Source organism: Alligator mississippiensis, chromosome 2 (assembly GCF_030867095.1).
Source record: "Alligator mississippiensis isolate rAllMis1 chromosome 2, rAllMis1, whole genome shotgun sequence".
Taxonomy (NCBI): domain Eukaryota; kingdom Metazoa; phylum Chordata; order Crocodylia; family Alligatoridae; genus Alligator; species Alligator mississippiensis.
The window spans coordinates 57,650,763-57,663,630 of NC_081825.1; the positions used below are offsets into that span (position 1 = coordinate 57,650,763).

The window sequence follows — 12,868 nt, forward strand, 5'->3', positions numbered from 1 at the left end:
GAACAAGGGTCCACCTGGTACAGAGAGCAAGTATTTAGCATAAAACAAACTGCTTTGTAGTAGCTGCCCACAGGCATGACTGATCATACCCTGGGGTGAATAAAAACTAATCCATGACACCTTAACCCTCAGTGAAAGAGGGTTACCACACAGCAGCTGTAATAAATACCCCCCCTCTTTTACTTGGCTGAAATTTATTCATCTGTTTGCATCCACAGTATTCCAACTACACTTGCAATTTTTATATAGTATACAGATTTTAATAAAAAAAACCAGAGGAAATACAGCTACATTATTTTTCTGGCTTTACGTTTCTATTTATTCTTAAAGACGCTCTGACATGTTGATTAATATACTATATGCAAAAAGCACAGCAGACTTTCTAGAAGGCTGTGATGGATACTACAGTTGTTTACTGAAGTGTTACTATTCCTGTCCATGGAGTATACTACTGAATAGAATGCATCTTTTTTTTCAATAACCTGAAAAAGGTTTAATTAATATTTTGTCACTGAATAAGTATCTTTTCCTTTTTGTACATTGGTATATATGATTTTGTTTTCATCTAACCTGATGAAAGATTTTAAAATAATGTAAATAGACAAAAAGCTGCAGCCTAACATGGAGGCACTATGCTTAAAAACTTGGTATATTTGTTACAAAAACAGAAGTCACGTGAACAAACAAAACAAAATGAAAACAACCACAATTCATAAAATCCACTGTACAACCAAATGGTGATAAATCATAAGCTTGCACACAGAAAATAAATAATATGCATCCTTAAACTTACTTAAAACTAGTAAACTGTGAATATCTGAGGGTTCTTTGTGCAATATGCAACTATTTAAAATCAAAAGGAAACTAGCATGTTTTCTATTACCTTCATAATTTTAGTAAAGTAAAACAATCTCTTAAATGATAACATCCTCACTACACAGCTGGTTTAACAGAATGTTCCTGACTCCATTTAAAAAGGAGTAATGCCTAAAACTGTTGGCACAGAGACAACATCCTGAATCTAGGCCATATGAATGTCACTTCATTGTTGTTACTGAAAGAAAAAAGCTCAACTATGATGTTGCAGTGCTGGCTAAGGTTTTATTATTCTGCCAGCTAAGCAAGCCCTTAAACCAGAATGATGAAGCTCGGTTTAGTTTTCACTATATATTCAACATTAAAAAATATTTGCAACGTATATATGTATCTGATGTTCCTTAAGATGACTAAATTCCTATATTCTCATGTGTGGACTTCGCATCAAGAGATCTCATTTTGATATCCTCCATCTTCAGAGTTTACTGAATTACCAAACATACGCTCTTGATAGAAACAGAAAACAGTTAATGAAAAAACTACATGCTCTGCACATATTGCATCATCTAGCCAGAATATTTAAGAAAAACAAAACTGCTGTAAGCTTTCTCACTTAGCTCAAGTCACTGAGCTAGCAACATGAATTACAACAAAGAAATTATTAGAGTCTTTCTTTAAAGTTTGCTCATAGCAATCATGCATGATATAAAGACGAAAGAACATGATTTGCAAGCACAAAAAATGTATAATATGCAAAAAGTTATAAAGTCAACATAAACAGAACTTTTGAGGATTATCATCATAATGAAAATCCAGCTAAATACAGAAAATCCACAGATAATAATAGATTGTTTAATATCTGGATGAGACTTGGAGAATAAAGTCAATAAGGTGTTTCCCCTCTTGTGCTTACTACATAACAAAGGGCATAACAGAGGAGATACAACATGATATAAAACCCTCTGCTCATAATCTTATTTTTAAGGTGCAACTATGATACAATCTGGGGTTTAGTTCCTCTATTTACTTCTCTGATTATTTACCAGAAGTCTTCTTTCAATAAAATTTTACAGAGCAGGTATATTAGGGATCATTTCAGTGGAAGCAATATTCAGTAATAAATCTTAAATATTTAAACCAACTATTTGTATGTTATTCTGAAGACTTCTGCTATAAATGTGGGGAAGGGGAAACTTTTTATCACTTCATAGCTTGATATGTACTTGAATCTTAAAAATCAAAAGGACTGACAACTGTAAAAGTTCCATTCTGAGCTCTAAATTGGTAACATTTCAGTCCACTTTTTTAAATATAGCATAGGACCACATATCATCTAGATGCAAAACAAAAACATGCATAATTAGGAATAATTTAAACAACGCTTTGCTCCTTTGAAAAAAAAAAAAGGGACTTAAATTTAAGGAATTGTTAGTCCATTAAATGGGCACTGGAACCTTTTATATACTATATAAAATAATTTCAGCTTTAAATATGCTACTAATAGGCACGTTGAATCAATTTATATATAATTTTCCTAGTGTTCATCGACAATAAAATGGGTTTTTTTATCACAACAATGTCTTGTAACCACAGATATACATCTATTTAATTTAGATATGATAGATCATTTTAGATAAATGATCTAAAATCATTTAGATTTAGCACCATAAAGATGATGTTGTATGAGGTTCTGAGCAGCAGTGTTGTCAGGTGAAAACTCAGCACACAATAAATCCTTAAATTTCCCAAATATGGCTTAAAATGGAGATGTCAGATCACTCTTAACATCCAATCCCTTTTGGGACTTTCAATCTTGATAAACAAGGAAGCTAAATATGTAATTTATAGGAATACTGTTCATTTAAAAGTTACTCTGCTTATGTCATTCTCTCCCACCCTGCAGTTAGTTGACTATGCTTATGCTATCACAGCCTACATAACACAAGATGCAACTCCCTGACTTGAGACCCCTACATTAACTATGCATAAGAAGGGTGAGTTGGGGACAGTGACAGCCTTAACCCAGTACTGTCTTGCTTTTGTCCATTCATTTCAGACAGGAAACCACAATAAAATATAACTTGGAGCATTTGAAAGACAGAACATTAAAGATTAGTCTAAGATCAGATTTAAAAAAAATGGATTTCTAGTCCAAACAAAGCAGATTAATTTACAGAGAAAAGTTATGCCAACTGTAACATTATTCACTGTCTGTGAACAACAGATTTTGCTTCAAAAGAACATTTTGTTCTGGCAGAACTATGGAATAGTACTGGTGTCATAACTCTGCAGAGACCAGGATCTATCTTTCACCTCCCTTAGCCAGCAGAGGTTAAAAAGAACTTCAGCAGAATGAACAAATATTATCCAGGGAAATTAAACAATGGTCCTTTCCCTTGCATGAGAACGGGGAAGCAGGTAATGGTTTTATTGTCACTTATACTCTCCATATCAAGTTGTATTATTCCATAGGATCATGCAAAAAAAATGCTTTTCACAAGCTTAGCTTCTACAAATCAGCATGCAAAAATAACACTCAAATCTTGTTCTCTCAGGAAAAAAGATATACTTACTGCTACTGCTCCAAGACTTTAACAGGGACTTTATGTTAATTTCAAAAAACACAGAATCCTGGAGACTCAACATTTTGCCTCAGGCAACTGCAGCTGCAGCAGCAGCTTTGGTTCTGTTGATCTGGCTTGTCAAACTGTTGTCCCTTCTTTGCTCACAGGCAGCAGAGTTTTGGCCCACAGTGTCGCTGTTTCATTACCATGCAGTCTCTTGAGTGACGCACAACTAGAGTAGAAACACTGCTGAATGCAGATGAACTCTTCAGTATGAGGGGTGGAAAAAAAACCCAGCTTACAAGTTTGTCATAAGAGTACCCTGAAGGGCATCTTCACCCTTCTTTATGCAGATATGCGATACCTCCAGACTAGAAAAAATAGTAAACACAGAGTCTTCAGTTTGCAGCCTGAAGTTTAGTGCTTTGTTGTTAGTAAACATGACAGGGTGGAGCTCTGAACTACAGGCTTCAACTTCTTCCAGTAGCTCAAACTGGTACTAAAATAAAAACAGATTAACTGGAACAAGAGCGTCATGACTCCTCCTCAAAGAGCTGATAAAAACAGTGGCACTTTATTCTACCCAGCTCCCTGTACAGAAAAGCTTTTCTCCCATTTGCTGCCTTCAGAGCAGGATATTCTTTCTCGAGCTCCGTACACCCACTCAAAAGCAGTGATTTCTCAGCATGCCACTGAAGATGCAGCCCCTTAATCCACAGAAGATAATGCTGGCTAATGGAAGGGGAGGATGATGTAATGAATATCGGTGCTCCAAGCCTATATCAGCTCTCTCAAATGCTTCACGTCAATGCAAAGTTTCTTCCTGCGTCTTAAACTCAGATTCCTAATGTCTCATTTGCTAATTGCAGAGCCGACTCAGGAAAGATAACTGCATTATAATCATGCGGTAACTTTAAAAGAGAGAGAGGCTCAGATTAATAATATATAGTTCCTTTGCACATTCTCATATTATTTCACACTAGAAATTCTCAAATAAAGCTGACAAGAAAATATCTATTCATCCCAAAGAAAAAGTTTAGCTTACAGCAGCCATGGAAGATAAAATAAAAACAAAACACTTCAACTGGAGCAGCTTTATAATTTCAAAGACTAATAATGACAAAAACACATACAGCCATCAACTTCAGGAAAAAGCCATTTCATTTAAAAAAAATTGGCAAGACTAATTTAAATTAAAATATTTTCATTTTACTGTGAATATGAATATTTAGTTCAAGTGCCAATATCATACATGATTATTTTGTCATTCACTTCTCACTCTAAACTTTAATATAAAAATTGACTTGTGAATCTGTAAACAAAACTACAGATTTATGATCTAATGCCTGCCTTGAAATATTATTTAGGGAAGAGACCAAAAACTAAAGGATGGACAAAAAATGGTTGAAACAGGTATTTGCTGTAGTTATATGCTTTAAGTTTAATAAATATTTTGAATATATTATTTTCCACTTTAAGTGTGGAAAATACCTTTAAGAATATTTTAAAGCATTTCAAAACGTAATATGCGTGTGTGTATTTGCATATATGCATATAATCTATAATCAGAAACAATGCTTCATAAGTTAGTTTAAACAAACTTAAATTGCATTTAACTCTTATATTAGAAAGGATCAACATAAAAGTAATCTGACCTCCATTATAACAAATTATTCAACAATACTGAAGGAGCATTCTAGGCATAATACAGAACAGAATAAAATACCAGGAGCTTTCAATTTAATTTTAAGGGGTATAAGTGAGATAATAAACAGCACGTAAGAGGAACAAAGAGTTTCAATAATAAAACTATAGTGTTATTCAGGTCAGACATATGCACATATTTACTCAATTTATTTAAAGCTATTTACTCAATTCTTAAGCAATTTGCCCGGACATGACTTTGCAGTTTCTATTTTTTGTTAGTGTTTGATGCAAATATTTAATGGTACCTTCAAAACAGTGATGGAAAATACTTTTTCTTTTAATAAACTGATGAATATTTGAAGATTCTAGATTCCCACATTATAACAGGCAAGCTCAAAAGCAGTAAAAAAGGCACAAAAAGGTTTCCCAACATGTTGACAGATGCAATAAATACTTAAATGCTTATTTATGTAGGGAAGGATAAGCAGGCTGTATTTGTAGAATAACTTTAACTAGTGAATAAAATGCAAGAGAGAAAACATCTACACACCAAACTTCACTAGTAGAATAACCCAGGCCTTTTCTAGACGGTTTATAAACCACTATCTAAATTGGTTTCCAAATGTGTTTAGTTACATTGGTGACCCTCCAGTTGCCAACATATTTAAATAAATTAAAATTGTTATACACAAAGAGGACCAGTTACTAAAACTGTTAAAACACACACCACAGAAAAAACTCCATCTTTAGATAAACCAGTGTCACTCTGTACTTAGACCAGGCCTATTTCAGATATCAAGAAGCAGAGGTACACTTTTTTAACATACCTCTGATCCTGAATGATCTGCAGAACATGAAAATTTAGACAATGATGTACATCAAACATTTATCCTAGTAGGAAAAGAAATTAAATCTCCTTTATCTAACTCTATCAAAGGAAGTGCTACAGGCCTTTGCACATGGCTTCATCCTTGAAATCACATCACAAGACCAGATATTATTTTTTTTTCTTAATATGAAAGCTAAGTTTTTTAGCTCTTTGGTTATGAAGAACTTGTGAAAGTGACTTGCTAACTGATATGCCTGTAAATCTGCAGACCTCCTGAAACAACCAATCCAAAAAGTCCAAGCTCTTCCAAAGCATCTCAGCTGAGTTTTTAACCTTAAAATACATAGTTTGGCAGGGACAGTCTCTGCAGGGAAATCTGCTAAGCACCATTATAGAAGAGTATTGCATGAAGCAAGAGAAGAACACAGGAGAGCCAGCCCATCCCACCCATTTTGCCTGAAGATTTCTTTTTAAGACTTTTTGTTGGTGCACACAAAAGTTTTGTACTTGGCAGGGGAAGTTCATACCAAATTTGCAGGACAACATTAAGTATTATAATTTGTCTCTTATCTAGCTCTGATGTTAAACTTCAGAAATCCTGTCACGCCAGTGCATTAAAAAAAATCATTAATAAAAATCATCTGCTGCCCAATCATATGATAAGAGCCAAAAGACAAATACAGACAACAGTAAATTGTATTTTGGGATTTGGATCTCTGGTTTTTGTATAAGCAGACTAGAAACTTGCTTATTTTTTAAAAATACGTGCCATAATACCTCATGCAAGTCAGATGACTTGTGGAATAAGGTCACAATTAAAAAAAAAAGGAATTTGGCAATCCTACAATATTTAGCTCAGGTTTCAATGATCTAAATTCACCATTTTAGTCACAGGCAGCACAGGAAACAAGAAAATTAACACCTGTTATCACCAGTACGCATTTGGCAAAATTAATCTTAGGGTATGGGCATATAAACATGTTAAGACAGGGAGTGAACTTAGATCATGCCATAATAATTACCCCCACTTTCACTGAGTGGTAATTTTAGTCACATTAACAATGAATAAAGCAAATGGTTATTGTGGAGCTGCTGATGCACTACATTTACACCCTATGCTACCTTGCAACAACTTGTTCATGTACTCATGCCCTTTGGAAAGTAGTTCTCAACCAAGGTGCACCACAAGACCTTTTAAAGGGTGCCTCAGCGTGAGAGTGCTAGAATTGCTGATGCAGCCTCTGGCACTGCAACTTGGGTGAAACTGCCTTGATCCTGTTATGCAGAGCTTGACTACGAAGCAGCTGTAGGCAGAAAAGGGTATTCTACCTGCATGAGGCTTATCTGATGAAAGCAGGAATGTCTGCTTTGACTGCAACCCTCCACTTTCCTCCTAGAAACAGAGGCCCACAGGATGTTCCACCTAGCGGTGGCAGTACAATTAGCCTGGATAAATTGCAGGAAATACACAGAGTAATCTCCAGGCTGCTCCAGGTTAGGGTTACCATATTTCCAATACCAAAAAAGAGGACACCTGTGGGCGGGAGGGAGGGTAGAGGAGAAGGGGGAGCGGTATGATGGGAGGCCGTGCCCTGCCTCTGCCCCTCACTCCCAAGCCCCTGCAGCCCCCACCCTGCTCATGCCCCTCACTCCTGATCTGCAGCCCCTGCCCCCCTCCCAGCTGTACACCCCACCCCCCATCTCTGTCTCTTACCTGGGGGTTTGCTGGGGCCTGTGCACAGACCATGTGACCCCCAACAGCCAATCAACTTGCCTGCTGCTCCCAGCCCCAAGCAGCCAGCCCCAGGGAAAGCAGGGGCAAACCAGAAACCCAGACATTTGCTCACATTTCAAAAACCTGCCCAGACATGAGGACAGGGGGCCAAAAAAAGGGGACATGTCCAGGAAAACCCAGATGCATCATAACCCTATGCCAGGTGAACCACTCATCCATGCACTCCTGTTTCCCAGACTGTGCAGAGTCAGACTGGGAAGGGCTGCAGACACAGAAATACTCTCTGAAAGACCAGAAGGGAATCTTTGTATGTTCTCAAAGACAGAAGCATATATTTTATGATGAAAAAGTAACTCAGTGGTATAGTCCACACAAGAACCAATCAATTTAATCATAGGCAATGCATTGGGGGGGGGGAGGGGCACAGGATGCACGTGCCCTCCTAGATTTCTGCAGTGGTGGCAGGGCATGGGGCTGCATCCCGGCTGAAGCCAGGGCCTGGCAGCAGCAGGGGCAGCGGCATGGAGAAATGCCCTCCCCGTCAACACTTACGTGTCATCTATGAATTTAATAGTAACACCTTTTGTTTAGAAGCAGTCCAAGTATTATGTTCCTGTGTATAAAGCACTGTTTGCTAAGAAACTGTATGGTACTTGCACTGAGAACAGCTTTTAACAGCAAATTCAGGGTTTTACATACAACATACTTGAGATTTGACTCTGTATAATGCTGATGTTTTAGAGTCAAAATTCTAGTCTATGCTTCTGATGAGATGCAGGAAAACAAGTGTAATAAAATTATACATGATACTGTCTCTGCAGTTCCTGTATCCACTGCATAAGCACTTGGAGGGTTATTTGTAAGGCTATTTAGGTGCTAAAAGATGCAGATAGGGATGCAATAGGCTTTTCAAACGCTCAATGATGCCTAACTCTCTTTGACTTATTCCCGAAAATGTACATCTCTGCATTTTTAAGGAACCAAAATCCATTAAAAAAACTGGCTCTTAGTCCTGAGCACATTACACTAAAAGCAAAGACTAAGATACCTGCCAAATTATTTACAATTTGAATACTGCTTCTAAATATAAACAGCATCCATTACTTATCATTCTTCTCTTCTACGCCAGTATGTGAGCAGAATAGGCCAAGTAATTATTGATAAGGAAATCTAAACCAGGCTGTTCCCAATAGTTTAGCATAGGTACCCCTGTACCTGGGCTCAAAACCTCATTCCTGTATGAAACCCAACAGGGAAGCATTTCCACAGGGCATATACAACCTCACTCATAAATCCCACAACCCCTAGTTGAAGAACTGCTCGTATAAAACACAAAATTATCTCCTTTTACATCTTCAATTGTTTTCCTCACAGCTTTCAAATAATTCTCTCTCTGTTAGAGTACTTAACGCAATACTACCATTTTCTCTCTCGTAACAACACTTATATCTTACCTCTTTTTTCCCCTCCGGTTTGCAAACTTGGGTGTGTAGTAAGAGAATAAGAGTTTCTTCTCCTCCCCCCAGCCCTTCTAAAAAAATAAAAAAATAAACCTGTGGTATTAAATATTGATTATTCTGAAAGTCTTGTCTCTTGCACATCATTAAAATGATTGAACACCGTCATAAATATTGCATTAAAAAAAACACAACTAAAACCTCTCTGACAGGTTACGTAATCTATTTGGTCATTTGATACTGAAAACTTCTAAGAAACTTTCAGCACCACTTTACCTTCATCTTCAAAACAGTAGATTGCAATTGAAAATGCATTCAAAGCAAATAATAGTGTCCAATATAGAACGTTATTTTTATACAGTTAAATATGACTATGAATTTTCCATTAAATGCTGGAGCTCTATTGCAAGCATCTAGATCTCATCTTTATGTGATTTAAGCTTTATTAAAATGCATTTAAATTAAAGCTAAAGATGCAGCTGTTAAATATTTAACTTTTGCAGTAAGTTAATATTATCTTGATAAAACAGTCAGGTGTTAAAAAAGTAAATAATTTAGTTTTAAGCAAATGCAATTTCTAGTGACCTTTTCCAGGTCTGGATCACTAAATATTGTTATCAATTAGAATCATTTGATATATATCTATTTATGTTCCTTTTATGTCACTAAAATAATATTCAAATGGACAAACAGTTTACACCTTGACTGAAAACTCTACTACTACCTACTTGGAATCTGTGATCACCCTAAAATGCCTAAAAAGGAAAAAAAAGTTTTCCACACTAACAAGTTGCTTCTCAAAGGAAAGCTAATAGTAATAAATAACATGAAAATCCCGTAATATTTTCACAGTAGGCAGTTTCAGGATGACATTTATCCTCTCTCTTTTAAAGAGGAAAACTTAAGGTAATGTAGTAGTCCTGGATTGCCATCATATCTGAATAACGTGATAAATTTATCTTGATTTTTGCAGTTACTATCACATAGATACTAGCTGTAACAGGATGTGGCAATTCCCTAAATAATCCCAACTCCCAGGCATGAAAACAGAGCCCTACTATGTAGTTACATGCAAATATACAGAAACCAGGAGCATAAACTGTGCTGCCCAATGAATTCTTTACAGAGTAGTTCCCCACAAATGGCTTGCAGGCAACATGTTGCCTTGTAAAACACTCTGGCTGTCTTATTACAACAGGAAATGTTGCTTTCCGAAGAGAAACATAGACTGGAACATGGTCTGGTCCCTGTCAACTTGCATAAACTATGATGGCCAGAGCATGCTATTTACTCAGGATTGCCGTACGTGCCAGCAGCGTGAGGATCACTGTTTTAGAATGTAGAATATTAACTGAATTAACTGATATTTTTCTTGATCAGGGTGAGAAAGGACATACCCTTATCCCACAGTCTGCTTGTGCTTAGATCAAATGTTTACATTCAATATTTGATCTCCATTTCAGTTACCAAGGCTCACACACAATTAAAGGTTTAATTTGTTTTTATAATGGCATTCATTATACACCTGTTCCTGAAGAACAACTGATATTGTGAGTATTGTTGTAACAGAGAACTGGTAGCAAGAACAAGACTTACTTCAGCTCAAATAAAGACAGGAAAATAGAGGCAAATAAGTCAATATTTACTGCATTTCAAATTAAGGCTTTATATCAATTGCCTGAAGTCTGATTTCTGGACCTTTATCAATAACAACTATGCTATTGCATGGAAGAAAATATAATGGAGAAGGAAGAGGGACAAAAAGGAGATAGCAATAACCTAATGGCAATTCTGAATGCAACAATGAAATAAAAAAAACAAATAATAAGCAAGAGCTACTAAAAGTTTGTTACTGCATAAAGCCCACATAGTAGCTATATATTTGTAGAAAAACACACTGGCAGTAGTAAATGTTCCAATTCAAGGCACAATGTAGCAGTTTATAGTCCTAAATGTTTATCTTGTCCCATGAAACGTAATTAAAGTGCAACGGCTGTTTTCCAGTGGTTTTTCCTTTTTGGTCAGCTGCTATTATTAGTTGAGATGCTTTAAATTGTTGGATTTTTTTGAGGAATACATTTCCTGATTTATATACAAGTGTATTCCCCAAAAAACTTTGAGTACAAACATTAACAAAATCAGCTTTTTTGATTTTTCAGAAGGTATATGATAAAAGGATATTTTCCCCTTCATCTACCTACCTTTTCATGGAAATGTCTGACAAGAAATGCACTTCTGAATGCACCAGAAGTCACCAATCCAGTCTTTTTTAATTAAAGGAGTAAGACAAAATTATGGACCACTGTCACAAACACTGTGCCATCAGTGGCTAGATTTTGAAATCTCATGTTTCTTAAGCTTGAGCTGCCAAGTGATCTCCCGAGCCCTGGTATCACACAGGGCTGAACACTCTCTAAGCAGGTAGTGCAACCAGCTGAACAGCCATATGAATGATAACTTAATGGTACAAGTATGGGAATTCAACTATATTCACCTCACATTCCTACAGTCTTATTTAATGCCAGGAAAGAGTACAAAGCGCCTCATAAGACCAGACCTTTTCATCCAATCAGTTATACAGATTATATCTACAATCAACTGCAACAAACAACAGTTTATTTTGTCTCCATCAGTTTTAAACTTTGCAGTATTAATTGCAATGTTCTAACCTGGGAGAGAACATGGTGGATAGGAGTCCCAGAAATGTTGATATGAAAGTTAATTGACGCTGGAGTGGAAGAAATGATGTTAAGGGAAAGCCACAATATTTTTCCTCCATGTGGAACACTATATAAGACTTATAGGCCTTCAGCCATACATAATGGACACTTAGACTGTGATACTTTATTTAACCACAGGTCCTAGGGAAAAACAGGTCCTAGGGAAAAACAGACTAAAATTAAATTTAGAACTTTTTACTGGTTAATTACCCATCAAGCTCCTCGTCTTACATTTGCATACAAGAGCCTCTTAAATACATTGTCCATCGTATACTGCTGCCAAAAGCAGCACGTGCTCAGTAATGGAAACCAACTATGAAGGTGATTAAAAGCAGCCAACACTGAGCAGGGCTATATGACACATGGCCCATATTGGGCAAACATATTAATGGGAACTTACCACTACACTGAATACATTTAGACTTCCTCTCCACTCCCACAGCTGAGCTATGCCTTTCTTTCCTATTTATGATTCCTGTCTCTTCACCAGCCTTAAATGTCTGGCAAAAGTGACAAAACAGGGCCCCAACCAGTTTATTGGAAATCTCTCTTGTCACCCCCCTCTCTCAGACTGGCACATATGCTTCATGTGGCCCTGTCCTCCATTAAGTTGAGTCCAACCAGGTTGCCCTACACCTCATCTGCATATAATTTTTTGGAGCATCCCAGGACTCATGGCAAGATCACCTAGTTCCAGTCATGAGTGGGGGGCTAATTAGCACACAGATACTTTGTTGGGGGGGGAGGGGGGGGAGATCTGGAGCACGTGCACACACACACACACACACACACACACACACACACACACACACACACACACACACACACACACCCCCCATACTAAGCAGTGCTGAGGTGTGGGGCCACCATGGCTTGAAATGCTGTTGATTCTGCTGGGCCCCAGCGCAATGCATTACACAGTAAATCACAAGCCTTTTGGTTTTAGACTACTATCATGCATGGTTTGTATTATACATAAAGTAGGTACAAAAGTGCTGCTCAAAAGTGTTTATGGAGTACCTGTACTAAAACTTGCGGCAGTTTCAAAAAAGGCAAAATGCATCAATTTTGGATGAACTAAGTCTATGGTCCCATAATAA

At 36.9% G+C, this 12,868-nt stretch overlaps 1 protein-coding gene across 10 annotated transcripts in view; it reads right to left on the reverse strand.

Moving 5' to 3' along the window:
• The window catches only part of FRYL (FRY like transcription coactivator), a 323,785-nt gene that overhangs the window by 225,965 nt on the left and 84,952 nt on the right, over positions 1 to 12,868 (reverse strand). For 3 of the 10 annotated variants that reach the window (XM_059721713.1, XM_059721710.1, XM_059721709.1), the window contains exon 1: positions 3,390 to 4,253. The exons of 4 other annotated variants lie outside the window; for them this stretch is intronic. In XM_059721713.1, the coding sequence (XP_059577696.1) occupies positions 3,390 to 3,462 (73 nt within the window). In that variant the 5' untranslated portion in view covers positions 3,463 to 4,253. Of the gene's footprint in view, positions 1 to 3,389; positions 4,255 to 12,868 lie in introns of those variants that run through there. 3 more of the 10 variants (XM_059721715.1, XM_059721712.1, XM_059721719.1) reach the window with 2 other exon arrangements.